This window comes from Sminthopsis crassicaudata, chromosome 3 (assembly GCF_048593235.1).
Source record: "Sminthopsis crassicaudata isolate SCR6 chromosome 3, ASM4859323v1, whole genome shotgun sequence".
Taxonomy (NCBI): domain Eukaryota; kingdom Metazoa; phylum Chordata; class Mammalia; order Dasyuromorphia; family Dasyuridae; genus Sminthopsis; species Sminthopsis crassicaudata.
This window is the reverse complement of record NC_133619.1, coordinates 558,824,103-558,841,154: the sequence shown is the minus strand read 5'-3', so window position 1 is coordinate 558,841,154 and position 17,052 is coordinate 558,824,103. Positions and strand designations below refer to the sequence as shown.

Here is a 17,052-nt window from a genome sequence, read left to right as displayed (position 1 = left end):
CAAAAATGACACTTGGATTTTCATGCATTGGTGACCTCTTATACCTAGAATAAAATATATTGCCTTCATCTTTCCGGATTCATGTAAGGTTAGTTCAAAGCACTACATGAAGTCTGTCCTGGTTGTGAGAGCTCCTCCTGCCTTATCTTCAAAATCACCTATATCTGTATATACATATTGATATGTAAGTGGGGCAGCTATTTGGCACAGTGGGTTGAGCACTAGGCTCAGTCTCAGGAAGATTCACTGTGTTTTCCTAATTGTCGATCTCTCCTTATCCCCTGCCTCCTTCCTACTGCTAACAAAATCCTCAGTAAATCTTCACTGGACCCTACCATTTCTGGGAACTACATCTTTCTTTTCTTTCACAGTCCCAAGTTCGAGACAATTTTTTCTACAGTCAGTGTTCATTTTCTCACCTCCCACTCACCAACACCTTCACATTCTGGCTTCCAACCTCATCATTCAACACAAACTGCTCTTTCCAAAGTTACCAGAAATCTCTTAATTGCCAAATCTGATCATCTTTTCTCAGTCCTCATCCTTCTTGACTTGTCTCCTGTTCTTCTCATAATCTCTCTTTCACAGGATTTTGTGACATTATTTTGTCATATTTCCTCCTTTCTCTCTGAATATTCTTTTATCAGTCTTCTTTTCTTGGATTTTCATCCAAATCTCAACTATCTCCCCATTACCATTCAGAATAGTCACCACACAGTTAATCAGACTGGAAAAATCTAGGTCAGTTTCTGTCTATAATTTCATTACTTCCAATATGTAAGAACAAGAAAAGTAGGATCGGTTTTATGAAAAAGAAATCCATTAATTTTTTATGCCTTTTGCTTAAGGGTGTTTGTTTTTTTTAATATGTACTATTTTCTCCTATTAATCTAAGTTTCTCAAAGTCAGGGACGATTTGGTTTTTGCTTTTATATTCTTAATACTTAGCACCATGACTGCTACATTTTGAAATATAATAAATGCTTGTTGAATTCAATAATGTAAAACTATATTACGATCTGTGATTTTATTAGTTTTAGGGAAGCTTCAGAAACTTACTACACTTCTAAATCTATTTATTTAACTTCATCTGCATCCCCATTATTCAGCTTTGTACATGGCACTTTATAAATACTTATTGATTATTGAAACCAAGGATCCTTTGACTTTGGAGGGGATGGAGAAATCCTAATGGCTGTATTCCAGTTCAGTACATCATGGTCCAGAATAATTTTCACAAAGATCAAATATTTTACAACCATACACCAACTCAGAATTAGTTTGCTAGTCCTCTGTGACTTAATAGTTGAGTCATAGAAAGTTTCTCAAGGCACAGAAAAATGTGACCTTTCTAAGGTCATGTAGCTAAGAAATACAAGAGGCAGGGCAGCCTTCCCTGGCTCCAAAGCCATCATATTATCTAATATGCCATCCCTACTTCTTTTAAGCTAAAAGGGTGTATGTGTATTTGTTTAAAATCTTTTAAAATCCATTTTGAAATCTGATAATACATTTTTAAGATTACTATTAATGGAAACCTCACCTTTTGTGTTAAAGTTCATACAATCTCATACTATTCAGTATATTTTTAAACTATTATTAATGGATACCAGCTTTTCACTACATCTCTAAAACAATTTAATTTTCTCTTTATTTGCATCCCTGTTGTTCAGCACATAGTAAGCACTTTATAAAGGCTTGTTGATTGATATCTAAGATGCTTTGATGATTTGAGTAAGGAAAATAAAGAGATCCCAAAGGCCTCCTTCAATGCAGTGAATCTTGTTCCAAGATAATGTTTCACAATGACCAAGTGTTATACAATTTGTTTTTCTCACAGTAAACCTGTTCTATAATGGAAGGATCCCCAACCCCACATTTTATAGTTAATCTGAGGAAATGAAGACCCAAAGAGATTATTTACTTGCCAGGAATTGCTAGGACAGGAACTCAGACCCTACTCTCATGCCTTCCAGACCAATCCAGTCCAGTTTAGCTGCCCCTTTATCTCTTTTACCAAAAGATTATTGTTTGGGTTACAGGATCACAAATCTGGTACTGGTTGGGACTCGAGGTTCCGTGGTTCTAAACTCATTTTTCAGATAAAAAATTGTTGCTTCGAGATTGAATAACTTCTCTAGTTACACAGGCAGAAGGTGAATCCACTTGCTGTGACCCCAAAGCCAGATTGTTTTCCACAGTATCCCACTGCTATATGTGAGAAAAAGGCTATTATGTTCCTGTGTCCATCCTTTTCCTGTGGTGAAGTCCAATTTTGTTGCTTTCAGAATGAAACTTGATGTCGAGACAAGTCTGTTTTATATAGAGGGGAGGCAATTCTTCAGGATGTTTTCAATGCACAACTAAATTTATTAATATAAGTAACCTATGCTATCTCTTCTTAATAGCTAAGTCAACCCAAATTTTACAAAACAGTTTCACAAAGTAGCACAGTGGAAAGAACATTGAGCTAAAATAAGGGATTAGAACTTTTGGCTTTCCAATCCAGCCGAGACATTAGTAAACCGTTGACCATAGCTCACTGAGTTGATATATTGCATTGCAGAAATGCTAGCTATTGTTTTTTATCGCTTTATTTTTCTGGGATTCGGTTTCTGTAAAATGAGAAGGGTCAGTCAGTCATTAAGCATTTATTAAGGGCCTACTATGTGCCAGTCACTACATATTGGGGACTAAAAATATTGGGGAGTAAAGATTTTTATTAAGTGGATTATATATTTATTATTAAGAGACTATAAAGAGGCTTCCTGTCCTAAGGTAGCTCACAAGTGAGTTAAATTATTCATTGTTTTAATTTTTGGTCAGTGTCTGTGAACTAGAAATAGGCATTTAGCATCCAGAATTCTAATATCACCTTTGTCACTAATTAGGCATGTACCTTTTAAAAAAAATCACAACTCTCCTATGTCTCCTGGTATGGAAGAAGGAGAGAATCCTCTCTCAGTGGAATAAGCATTAATTATTAAAGTACTCTGAGATGCTTAGGTGAAAGATAAAAAGCGTTTAAAAACACAATTATAAACTGTCAAAACAATTAACTTCATACTCTAATTAAAAATTACAAACTTATTTGAATTCTTTTGAAAGAATTAGCTTTTTAACTTGGATTCTTACTATGAGTTGGTTTATATATTTAAATCCAAAAGGAATGAAGAGAAATGAGAATAAGCTCACTATTTAAAAGCAAATAATCAATCTTAAAAGTGTGCTTTTAAAGTATATATTTCACCTTCATGGAACAAAATCTGAAACCAATATTTTCATTGTTTGGTCGTTTGTGATGGTGTAGTAGACAGACATAGATTGTATCTACATAGAAGAGTGGACCATTACGCAATGCTTTTTGATAATTTAATCACCCAGGTTAATCACTAAATTAAATCTAGTAAAGGTCTATCTCACAAATAATCAGCATACTTCAAATCTTTACCTGCACATAGAAAATAAATAACAAAGAGGGGCCGTATTGTCCTTTTTATGTTAACTTAAGTTTTCATAGAAAACCTAACATAAGCTCTTTGAAGATGGTAATTTTTTTCATCTATCTTTTCTACCAGAATCTGGAATCATAGCTTGCAAATATTGGTGCTATCACACTATATAGGCACTTATGTTTATTTTTTTGTTTATCTTATGCTTATGTTTTTATGACTAAATTGTTGAAGTGAAATGATAGAGGAATGGACAAAGTAGAGTGCAGTATAAAACAGATTTTTTTTAAAACTGAGTTTAAATGCTTTTGTTTTTGCTGTTAACTAGGTCTTTGACCTTAGGATAATCATTTCACCTGAACTTTAGCTTGCTCAAATATAAAATGTAAAGGATGGATCAAATGACTTCTGAGAGCCTTTCCTATTCCAAACCTCTGATGCCAAATTTGAGAATCCATGCTGTCTGTAGTCTGAGGGTGACCTCTTTACTAAAAAAACTTAAAAGACAAACTTCACAAGCAGCCAGCCCAGTGACCTAAATACACAGCAATCAGTTTCCCTCCTTAAAACCAGTTATTTATATTTTGACTCTTCCCATCCCCCCACATCCTTTCCCCCCTGCATGTACATGAATATAAGTACAGAGATGTGCATTTGATTCTCACAATCTGAAAAAAAGAAATTATAAAACTTATGCTATGAAACACAATCTTTCTTCTCAAAGGCCACCTTACTTTAAAGTGAAAAAACCTCCTCACAAGGAGCTTATTGAGTAGCACATGACTTAGTCCCTCATCTGATTAGTTCACGGAAATGGATCATAAGACCATTAAAAAACCCAGAAGCAATTAGAGTTCTGAATGACTGTATGTTTTTCCTGAAATGTCACAACTGTGATGAGCTTTATCAAAGGAAACCAGTGTATCCTCAGTACATACACACTCACACTCAGACATACAAGCCCCAGCCTAACTTGGAAAAAGTCGAAGTTCATTCCAGGGATAATGTGTCATATGAATGGATTCTTATCCAACTCCTTGCCCTGTACATCATTCCATTGACTGCCCTAAAAAATACAGAAATAAAAATATTACTTTTGTGTTACAGGCTTTGCAATAAGTGTTGCCAGGACTATCCTGTGCCCATTTCACAATTTTCTGAATTTTTTGAAGCATGCTTGTTAAGTGTAATATATTGGTACATTGGATAGCCTTCAGTTCATCATATTTTGTATGCATTTATTATTCACCTAGAGTGTGCAGGATATTATGCTAGGTATTGACAATATATGTGTAGGTGAAGCAATTGATAGAAATTCTACCTGAGCACAAATTTGGCATCAAACACTTACTAGCTGTGTGACTGGGCAAGTCACTTAATCCTGTCTGCCTCAGTTTCCTCACTTATAAATGAGCTGGAAAAGAAAAATGGCAAACCACTCCAGTAACTACCCAAATGGGGTCACAAAAAGTCTTATACAACTGAAAATGACCAACCAACAAAAAAAGTGACCGACCGAGAATATGAGAGAAAACAATGTTGTGATCTTTATATTCAGGGAGTCCTACAATGTGTGGTACATAGTAGGTGCTTCATAAAAGTTTATGGATTGATTCTTCTAAGAGATTATATAGCTTGTATACAGATAGGTTAATATAACCACCAATACAAAGTGAATTTAAAAAATAATGACTATTATCAGTAAAAAGCTTTTGTGCAGGAAGTGGTCCTTGTGCTATTCTTTGAAGGAAGCTAGGCATTCTAAGTAGCAGAGATGAGGAAGGAGTGAATTCTAAGAGTGAGGAAGTCACATGTACAAAGACACACAGGTGGGAGAATTATATACAAGTAGTAAATAATTAGCAAGTCCTCTTCACTCTTTACTAGACTGCTTAGATTTATGGTGTTTGATTATAGCACAAACTATAGATCTCACTTAGTCCAAGAGGTAATAAACAGCATGGTATTACGGAAAAATAATTCCAATTGGAGCCACAGATTTTAGAAGCCCAGTTCTACTAATTGCTACCCAGATGGTCCTCGGCAGCATCATTTGCCAATCAAGTTCAGCATCTTTATCATGAGGAGATGGGACAAGATATTTTAATGCTTGTTCTCTCTCTCTGAAATCTCATGATTTGTGACTGTGGTGTCTTAAATATACTAAACGCTTGCTTTTGTGAATTGACTTGGAAGTTCTAGTTTAACATTTTAGGAAAGTCATATGAATTCGTAAGCAGTCTGGAGTTCCATTCTTTTCTCTAGGTTGAATCATAAATATGCACTGAAACAGAAGCTTGATGGAAAAGCTAATAGAAGATCCTTCTCCCCTATATACATATATGTACATAGATAGATTGATTAATTGATTGATTGATAAAAGATTGGTGATAGAGATATTAGTGGTGAATATGAGATAATAGATATGAGAGAATGATGAGAGAAAAAACAAATATTAGAGAGATAATAGATAGCTATGAAAAACAATAGAGATAGATTATAAAGATCAGTGATGGAGATAAAACAGATATGAAGAAATGAATAATAAATAATATGAGATAGAATTAAGAGAGATAATATATCTAGATATAAAATCTATGCAATAATATATCTAAATATAAAAGATGTGAGAAATTGTGTGTGTGTATATATATGTATATACATTATATATATATATTTAAGAAAGATAATACATATCTAGAGAAAAGATATATAATATATAATATATATATATATATACATACATACACACACACACACACACACACACACACACACACATATACACACCTGCCCTCAAAGAATAAGACTGGAGGTCTTGAAGCTAGGAATCATTCTTCACTCCTTATTCTTACCTCCCCATATCTAACCTATTACTTCCGTCCATTTTATCTTTATCAGAAATCTCTGGTACATGGCCCTAGCTCTTCTGACATTGCTACCAACCTGTTGTATGTTCCCATATCCTCACACCTGGATTCCTGCTGGTGGAGTCTCTCTCCCATGTCTCTGCTTCAGCCTCTGTTGGGCTTTTAAAGCTCTTTCTAACTTGTTTCTTTCCTGTTCTCACATACCTCATGGGTACTCTGATCCGGTGGTACAGTGCCATTCCTCCTATGTCATCATCACAGGCTACATTTTCACCAGCTGTCTCCCCCTTCCTGGGATGCTCTTCTCCTCAGCCTTCATATTTTGGCTAAAACACCACCTTTTTACAAGATCCCCTTACTGCCTGTGCCTTCTTTCTGAGATTCCATCTATCCTGTATATACCTTGTAAGTAATTATCTGTTTTGTCCCCCATCGTGAGCTTCTTAAGGATGGAGCTTGTCTTTTACCTTTCTTTGTATAACCAGTGCTTAGCACATAATCTGGCATATAGTTGGTGCTTAATAAATGCTTATTGACGTTGACCATCAGACAAATTATCTGTTTATTTCCAAATCATGTGTTTAAAAGTACACTTCTAGATTTGATATGTAGAACACTCCTTGAAAACCTGCTGGTCTACAACCTGGGAGTTAGAGAGTTCTAATAAAATTACCAATGTGTACTCTCTGCTTTTTCTGACAGGCCAAGAAAGATTTGGAAATATGACAAGGGTCTATTACCGAGAAGCCATGGGAGCATTTATAGTCTTCGATGTCACCAGACCAGCCACTTTTGAGGCAGTGACAAAGTGGAAAAGTGACTTGGACTCCAAATTAACTCTCCCTAATGGCAAGCCCGTGTCAGCAGTTCTCTTAGCCAATAAGTGCGACCAGGGGAAAGATGTGCTCCTCAACAATGGACTCAAGATGGACCAGTTTTGCAAGGAAAATGGCTTTGTGGGATGGTTTGAAACATCAGCAAAGGTAAAGCTTTAACCCATACTATCAGATGCCAAAAAAGGTCACATTTCCCAGTTTCTATGGTGAAGCTTTGCAATCTTCACATAGAAAAAGCAGCTATAGCATATAGAAGAATAAAATACAGAGGAAAGCCATTAGAATAGCAAGTAGGCATTGACTTTTCAGGAAGTAGCTATTTTGAAAATATCCTATATAATCATTGTGGAACAGTTATTTTTAGGGTTCTCCAATGTACATATATAAATATATAGGTATGTATGATGCATTTTTAAAAATAATTGTTGTGTTGCCTCAGTTTTGCCTGAATTTTCATGACCCTGTTTGGGGTTTTCTTGGCAAAGATACTGGAACAGTTTGCTGTTTCCTTCTCCAGTTCTTTTTACAGATAAGGAAACTGAGGCAAATAGGATTAAGTGACTTGCCAGGTTAGAAAGTGTCAGAGGTCAGATTTGAACAAAAGAAGATGAGTCTTTCTGACTTCAAGCCCAAATGTCTTTATACATTATAGACACACATTACAAATTTTAAAAGCTTACAACACCCCAGATAAAGTAAGATCTTTTGGCCAAATGAACTACATTTTTAGGTACTGAAAAAATTGGCAGAAGTGATGGATGGCAGATTATTTTTGAGGGCAGTAACATTTAATTTTTTTCTGTATTCCCAGCATTTAGCATGCTAAATACATTGCTAGTGCATGCTAGTACATTGCATATTGTAGTTTTGTTTTTTTGTTTTTTTTTGCTGAGGCAATTAGGGTTAAGTGACTTGCCCAGGTTACACAGCTAGAAAGTGTCTGAGGCCAGATTTGAACTCAAGTCCTCCTGACTTCAGGGCTGGTGCTCTATCCATTGCACCACCTAGCTGCCCCCCTATTAGGGACTCTTAATTAATACTTGTAGATTCTTTTTTAAATTGCTGACCCTATTTTATGAAATTCAAAAGATTCTGGAAGATAAGAAAATTGTTATGTGTTATGTCCAGAAAAGGACAAATGTCCCAATTTTCAAAATAAGGGAAAAAATTAAATGTGCAGATTAAAGGCTCCTGAGCTTTATTTTTTATTTCTAGTAAAATGGACAATCTAGCTGTTAAAGGGATGATTAGTTAACCTATAGATACAATTATCATAAAGAACCATCACAGCTTTATCAAGAACAGTGCAGGCCAAGAATAATGTAAGTTCTTTAGTTTTTGATAGGGTCACTAAACTGGTAGACTAAAGCATAGAGTTTACTTAGATTTTTGGAAGTACATGGTAAAATTGCTTTTGGTATTCCTTTATGAGTATTGTGAGATGTGTCCAGAAGTGTTTGAGTTTCCAGAATTAAAGAAGAGTCCTTAATTTTTCTATGCCAAATTAGAAGGAAGTCTGTATTCGAATGGTCTCTTTTCTGCCTTATTTATTTTTATCATTGATTTGGTTAAAGGCAAAGAAGGGACACATGTTGGGAAACATTGGCTAATAGACTGTGAGAAAAGGTTAAGATTTCTGCCAAATAGAAAATTTGCCCTAATTAAATAGAATACAGTTTAATAGGGATCTATGTAAAGTATTAGTCTTAGCTTCCAGAAATTAACTTTATGAGCACAAAGATGAGAAAGGAAAGATTAGATTGAGATTTTTCTAGAAAAATATTTGAAAATTTAGCATATAGCCGTTGACTATAAAGTGAACACATGATAACACATTATTAAAAACTAAAAAAACAAAAACAAAAACAAAAACCTACTGCAGTCTTGAATTATTTAAGTAGAGGTTTGGCTTTTGAGAGTAAGAAAATGTTACATTCTGACATGGTAGATTATATATGAAGATTTTACAAATGTGTGTGTGTGTATTGTATATGTTAGATTACATATAAAATTAGATTTTATATAAGGAGTTTGATTCAGTTCTGGGTACTATTGGTAAACTAGATCATTAGTATAGTGAAAAGCCTTGAATCTATGCCATATAACAATTGGTTGAAGAAACTGGGTCTTTTTAGTCCAAGGAAGAAAATATTAAGGAAGGATATGGTGGCTGTCCTCAAGAGTTGTCATATTATAAAGAAATTAGAAGGTGCTTGGTCCCATTGGTGGAGTTGTAAAACTATCCAATCATTCTAGAGAACAATTTGGGACTATGCCTAAAGGGCTATAAAACTGCATACCCTTTGACCCAGCAGTATTTCTACTGGGTCTGTATCCCAAAGAACGCTTAAAGAAAAGAAAGGGACCCACATGAGCAAAAATGTTTTGTAGCTCTTTTTGTAGAAACTGGAAACTGAATAAATGTCTATGAAGAATGGCTGAATAAATTGTGGTATATGAATGTTATGGAATATTGTTGTTCTGTAAAAACTGACCAGCAGCAGGTCTGGGGAGAGGTCTGGGGAGACTGACATGAGCTGAGTGAAGCACCAGATCATTGTACACAATAACACCTAGATCATGTGATGATAAACTTAGCTCTTTTCATCAATGTGGTAATCCCAAGATAAAACTAATAGACTTGAAAAAAAAATGCTATGCGCATCCAGAGAGAGCTATAGAGACTGAGTAGAAATATAGTATTTTCACTTTTTTACCCCCATTTGTTTGTTTGCTTTTTCTTTCTTATAGTTATTTTTTTTCTTTTATTGTATTTTTTTTTTGTATTGACACATGTGGAAATATGTTTAAAATGATTGTTTATATATAACCTATGTCAATTTGCTTTCTGTGGAGGGAAGAAATCAGGGGGAGGAAAATTTTGGAACACAAAATCTTATAAAAATGAATGTTGAAAACTACCTTTATACGTATTTGGAAAAATAAAATACTGTTTGAGAAAAAAAAGGGAGAATGCTTGGTCCCAGAGAGGAGGGCTTGAAACAACATAGAGAAATTGTGAAGAAAATTTAGGTTTGATGTTTCTCCTTTTTTCCTGGGACTTCCCGAAGACTGTTGTATCATAATCCCTCTCATCAGAGGTGTTTGGACATATTGTGGATGATCTTGGGCATGTAGTAATGAAATTTGTTTGTCAGGTATGGATTGGATTCTCTGGCCACTGAATCTCTTCCAACATGAAATTCAGTCAGTCAGCCAGTCAGTAAATATTTATCATGTCTTACATCTGCCAGGCACTTTGCTAACCATACAAAGAAAGGCAAAAAATAGTCCCTGATTTCAAAAGCTCAGTCTAAGGGGAAGATAACTTGCAAATAATTATATACAAATAAGAATTACACAAGCTAGGTTGGTGATAATAGGGGAAGACATACTGGAAAAGGCTTCCTGTAGAAGGTGGGATTTTAGCTGGGATTTGAAGGAAACCAGGAGGCAGAGATGGGAGGGGACAAAAATTCTAGGCCAGGGAGTGAAAATTCTAGGCCAGCCAGTGAAAATGTTCAGAGTCAGAAGACGGAATGTTTTATTCAAGGTCAGATACCCATATTAGTTTTGTAGTAATAGATGGCCATAATTTCCTTGGTCATCCTTTTTGGCTTGGGCTAATTCACCATCCAGGACGGTATGTGGTCTGGTGTTGATTGCCAATTTTATATAATCTTTGAGCAGAGTGTTGAGGCATGGGAAAGGATCCAAAAAATAATGAGACAGTGTCTGTCCCTGTAAAGCACATATGATACTTGGAGAAAACTTAAACTTGTGATAACTTCAGGAATTTTGTGAGATTTAAGGGGCCATTGAAGACAAGAGCCAATGTAGCACATAGTGTACTACTAGTCAGTGGTCTGGGAAAAGAGGTATCTCTTGAGCTGCAATAGTCATGGAAACTAGGGATGGGTTATGAGCTCTGGGTCATGAGAGATAGATAGCAAATAATGAACAATCAAATGCAACTTCTGCTTTCAGTCTCCGAGGCAATGACGGGCTATATTTGGAATGCCCTTTGGGTGATATAAGTCAGGGTTGTTTTTCTCAACATTTCTGTGAATATCTGGACCACTTTGCCCCTCCTTGTTCATTAGTATTTTAACATTGCCCTGACAAAGTGCCAGGGTGACAGACTGAGGAAGGAACACTGAAGCTCTCCCAAATTCCCCTCTTAACAACTAGGAAACCTCAGAATTGATCCAGGAGCTTAACAGACAGACAGGAAAAGTCTGCTTCTCTCGTGTAGGAGGGGAAAAGGTCCAAGAACAGCAGTGATAGTAGCCACTTTGCTGGCTCCAACCTCACAGCAGGGAGCCTAGGCAAGCTCAAAGCCAGGGGCAATCCACCAGTGAGGCCCTTCTGCAAGCCAGAAGCCTCCTAGGAAAGTGAGCAGTCTGTAGCACAGCAAGGCCCCATCCTAGCGTCCCCACCCCTAGCACAGGCCACCATCTTTAGCTAATTAGCATCCAAAGTCTTTTTAGGTATGCTTTTAGACTATAACTTAATTTGAAAGCCGTTTTAAAGGCAGTGAAAAAGTAAGTTGTATTTTGGAGTCAGAGGATCTTGTTTTAAATCCAAGCATTGTCACTTAAAAGTTGTATGAACTTGGGTAAATCATTTAATATCTTTTTGGATACAGATCTAGTAGAGACATGCTGGATCAAAGGGTGTGCTCAGTTTCATAGCTCCTTGGACATAGTTGTCTTCTTCTTTCCAAATTCTGCATGGTCTTTTCCATTTCCCCTAAACACTAGTACCTCCTCTCCAAGATTATCATTAATTTTTACTTTATAGATGTGGTTTCTACCTATCTGTTTACCTGTCATTCCTCAGTTAGATTGTAAGCTCTTTGAGAGCAGGGCCTGGTTTTGTCTTTCCTTTGCTTAATAAGTGCTTGCTGACTTGACTTTTAAGCTGTTCCAACAAGGCCAAGATGAACGAGCACACTGTTTTCTAGACCCTGCTCTCCCAGAAATATATAGCTAGATGTTCATGTCTTATTTGGTGCCTTGAATTACCCACCCCAACCTCAAGGGAGCCATGGTAAGTCTCACAACAGAATTAGGTTTCAGAGACCCCTACTATTATTTTGACTTTTATGGCCAAGCTGAGGGAGACTGCTTCTAATACCTGCAGTTATTATAATGCCCATATTTTGTCTTCACTAATGTTAGAATGATTAGTCTGATTATCAGTGCTAATATAGTTTACATGTAATAGTTATTCTCCTAAAATCTATCACGAGCATCATATTTGTTATGCTTGTTTAAAACTCCTTTTCCTTCATTGCACTAGCTCTGTTTACCTTTAGTGAGGCTTATAAGAGAACTCAACAACATACTATTGTTTTTCTAGTTGTAATAAGAGCCACTGAAGTTTATTGAGAGAAATAATATGGTTGGACTATAATAAAACAAACAAAATTAAAATGTTTATATTCAACACACATGTATTAATTTTATTTGTGGGCTACAGTGAAAAGAACTTATATAGTTCCTATCCTCAGAAGTTTATATTCTAAATTTATAATCTAACAAAGCTTTTTAAACTGAAGGTTGCAATTCCATAAGGGTCATGTAACTGACTATAGATGTTGCAAAATTAGGACTTATTATCAGTAAATGTTTGATTTATGTACCTTTTTAATAAACCTATATAGCCATAGTCATAAATTTATCAGGCAAAAAAAATCAGGTCACGAGTGAAGCCCTAATCTATAAAAGGAATAATGTGCCCAAATAAGTAATAAACATTAAAGAATGTAGGAACGCTAGACCAGGTGCTCTAGGGAAATGAGCAAAACAAAAACACTTTTACCTAGACAAATAGATTAAGGCTTGAAAAGGTGACTAACCAAGTCCCCAATAAGTAGATGAGCCAAAGAAGGAACGTGAACACAGGTAGGAGTAGAGCCAAGACACAACAGTGTCAGGAAATCCAGGGGAAGAGAGAACATTCAGAAGAGGGCCTCAGCAGAATCCAGGGCTGCAGAGGGAGGTCATGGAGAACCCAGAGAGCCAGGCGTTCCAAGTGCTTTCTAACCTGAACTCTTTCTAGTCTTCTACACCCTACTCCTCGTGACAGTCCGTGACCCAGTGCCTCTTATGGGTAGTTGTTTGCAAGAATAGAAGGGGCAGAAGAGTGAGTAATGCATGTATATAAAAAGTTTAAAAAATGACATTCTCTAGGAATTTATTCATTAAGAGGTTGAAGTGTTTAAGATGATAGCATCAGGGGATCAAGGGAAAGGTTTTTTTTTTCTTTTAAATTTTTTGTTAATCAAAATATGTAGAAAGGTAGAGAGGAATCTACATGTGGGGTGTGTGTGTGAGGGGGGGTAGAGAGACAGACAGACAGAAACAGAGAGAGAGAAAGAGAGACAGAGATAAAGAGAGACAGATAGAGATAGAGAGAGACAGGCAGAGAGACAGACAGAGACAGTGAGACAGATAGAGAGAGAGAGAGAGACAGAGAGGGGTTTGTCTTTTTATTGGAGGTTGGTGCATTTGAATATTCCTGGATTTGTGAGTAACACAATAGTATCTTGGAAAGAGCTTTAGGTTTGGATTTACAATATACTTATGATAGTCACTATTTACATTTGTATGGTATAGCACTAATATTTTCTCCATACTTATTTTAAGGTAGGTTACTTTCCCCATTTTAGAGATGAGAACATTGAGGCACAGAGATATGATAAAATAATTTGTCCAAACCTACAGAGGAAATATATTACAAAGGAGTTGATTTCTCGGCACCAAGTCTAGAGGTTTTTTCTTTCACTAAAGCATGATGCCCAAGCTTAGTATTACAAGGAGTTGTAAAAGTCTCCAACTGATAGGATGTAAAGGGCTAAAACTGAGCAGATGCACTTGGATAACCCAGCAGGTGAGGCTAATTACCAATTGGACAATTCTCTATTAGCATGTTTGGAAGATGAACATACTCAAATCTTTGCTTGTTTGATCTGTGGGTGTGGACAAAGAAGGGAAAGTGATATCAGTAGGTGCAGTAGGAGGAGGAGGGTCATTCTTGTGGGGGTGAAGAGAGAGGAAGGAGGTGTGAAGATTGCTAGATCTAATCCCCTGACCATGACTGCAGAAGACCAAGAATAAAGACTTTTGCTTATCTGACTCCTGCTGATTCTAAGATATCCAGGGTCCCAACAATAGGACTTTCCTTTGAGTGCTCAGGCACTGCTTTTAATTTTTACTGTACGGCCCTGTTTTGTCACAGGAATTACAGACTTTGGGTCATAAGAACCCCCTAAGATTCCCAGCTCAGCTAGGTCCATCAATGTGAACAAGGAATCTCATGAAGTGGTCTTGCTATTGAATTTTGCACTATTTGAATTTATGATTATGGTCCAGCCCCATGAAAATATGTTGTTTTGATTCAAATGATTCATTCATTTCATACTTGCACTAATCAGGACATAGCTCCTTTTTTTAGTTATGTCACCGTAGGCTTATTTTTCCTTTGTTCACCTCTCTGGGTATATCAGTTTCCATACCTATAAGTTGGTAAATGTTATATATGTTACTGTCAACCACACAGAGGCTGTTGGGAGGAATGTTTTGTGAGCTGTAAAGCTACTTTCACATAAGTATAAATTATTAGGATTTAATTCAGTGAAAGGGGATTTACAATTTCTTGGCTTTTTTTTTTATCCATTGCTTTCCAGATATGAGATTGTATAGATAATATAATTAGTCCCAAATATCCTTGAACTCTTCAATCTAACTCAATTTCTGGATACTGACCTAATATTAGGACAGTAGACAGGCTGCTGATGCATTACTAGGCTAGTCCTCAGCTATGTCTAATGGAATATTGATTTTCCCCCTGGTGTGCTCTTCTAAGAAATCAATACTTCTCTAGATGGCAGAACAGTTGTGGATGAAAAAGAAGGTGATTTCTTCCACCCGGATTCCCTTCTCCACAGGGATCGGGGATTCTGAAGGTATTGGCAGAAGCACATCCCTGTGGGACAAAAACAATCTGAGGACCTGGGGAAAGAATAATGGGAGTTTAGCATTTACAAACCACTTTAGAGGAAGTAGCATGGTGGATAGAGTACTTGGCTCAGTGTGAGGAAATCCTCAGTTCAAATCCTCCCTTAGACAATTAATAGCTCTGTGATCCAAGACACATCATTTGGTCATTTTCTGCCTCAGTTTTCTCATATGTAAAATGAGTTGGAAAAGGAAGTGGCAAACCATCTCTGTTAAGAAATTCCAAATGGGAGCAAGAAAAGTCTGACTGAAACATCTCAATAACAGCATTGCGAGAGTAGTCTCTTGATTTACCAGTCTAACAACACCATCAAAAAAAGAAATAAGTTCCATCTTGCATAGTTGATGAAGCAATGTTAGTGCTTTGTGATCACAGCTTCCCTTCCTAAATAATCACAAACTGATCTCTGTGAGCTTTGCTTTCTTCATCTATAAAATGGGAATCATACTGGCATTACCTGTTGGACAGATTTGTTGTAGGAAATGCAAGTGAAGCATAATCTCAATCACATCTTTCCTATTTATTGTCTTGGCCAAAATCAGAGAGCTTTATCAAATATCACATTTGGGATTAGGACAACCTTGACTTTCACCTCCAATTTCAGGACCACTAAAAGAAGTTGCTATGGAAATTTGTGGATAAGAGGAACCAGTCTGCTAACTACAGAAAAATGTATCTAACTTTTCTTTTTTTTCCTTTTTTTTCCCTTAGTTACATATGATTTTTAATTTTGAATCTACTTTCTTTTTTTAATTATAACTTTTTTATTGACAGAACATATGGCTGGGTAATTTTTTACAACATTATCCCTTACACTCACTTATGTCCCTTCCCTCCCTCCACCTCCTCCCCTAGATGGCAGGCAGTCCCATACATGTTAAATATGTTATTGTATATCCTAGATACAATATATGTGCAGAACCAAACAGTTCTCTTGTTGCACAGAGAAAATTGGATTCGGAAGTTAAAAATAACCTGGGAAGAAAAACAAAAATGCAAACAGTTTACACTCATTTCCCTTTTCTGGGTTTAGCTGATTCTGTCCATCATTGATCAATTAGATCTTCTCTTTGTTGAAGATTTCCACTTCCATCAGAATACATCCTCATACAGTATTGTTGTTGAAGTGTATAATGATCTCCTGGTTCTGCTCACTTCACTCAGCATCAGTTCATGTAAGTTTCTCCAAGCCTCTCTGTGTTCATGCTGTTGGTCATTTCTTACAAAGCAATAATATTCCAAAACATTCATATACCACAATTTACCCAACCATTCTCCAATTGATGGGCATCCATTCGTTTTCCAGTTTCTAGCCACTACAAAAAGGGCTGCCACAAACATTTTGGCACATACAGGTTCCTTTCCCTTCTTTAGTATTTCTTTGGGATATAATCCCAATAACAGCAATGCTGGGTCAAAGGGTATGCACAGTTTGATGTCTTTTGGGGCATAATTCCAGATTGCTCTCCAGAATGGCTGGATTTGTTCACCACTCCACCAACAATGCATCAGTGTCCCAGTTTTCCTGCATCCCTTCCAACATTCATCATTATCTTTTCCTGTCATCTTTGCCAATCTGACAGGTGTGTAGTGGTATCTCGGAGTTGTCTTAATTTGCATTTCTCTGATCAATAGTGATTTGGAACACTCATTTTATTTAACTTTTCAAGCAAGTCATTATTTGTTTGAAGATTTACTAATGTTTTCTCTATACTTATTTTAAGTATCGTTTATATACATGCAAAGTAAAGTCCTCATTAACAAAATGTTGCCACGTTATAATAGTCCATAATAACAACTAGCTTTTTAAGGTTTGTGAAATGCTTTTTATGTATTATCTCATTTAATCCAAAAATAATTTTGGAAGGT

General features: G+C 36.2%; 1 protein-coding gene across 1 annotated transcript in view; it reads left to right on the top strand.

Annotated features, from left to right (window-relative positions):
• RAB38 (RAB38, member RAS oncogene family) overlaps positions 1-17,052 on the top strand; it is a 43,595-nt gene that overhangs the window by 14,389 nt on the left and 12,154 nt on the right. The window contains exon 2 of the mRNA XM_074304683.1: positions 7,025-7,305. Within this exon, the coding sequence (XP_074160784.1) occupies positions 7,025-7,305 (281 nt within the window). The remainder of the gene's footprint in view (positions 1-7,024; positions 7,306-17,052) is intronic.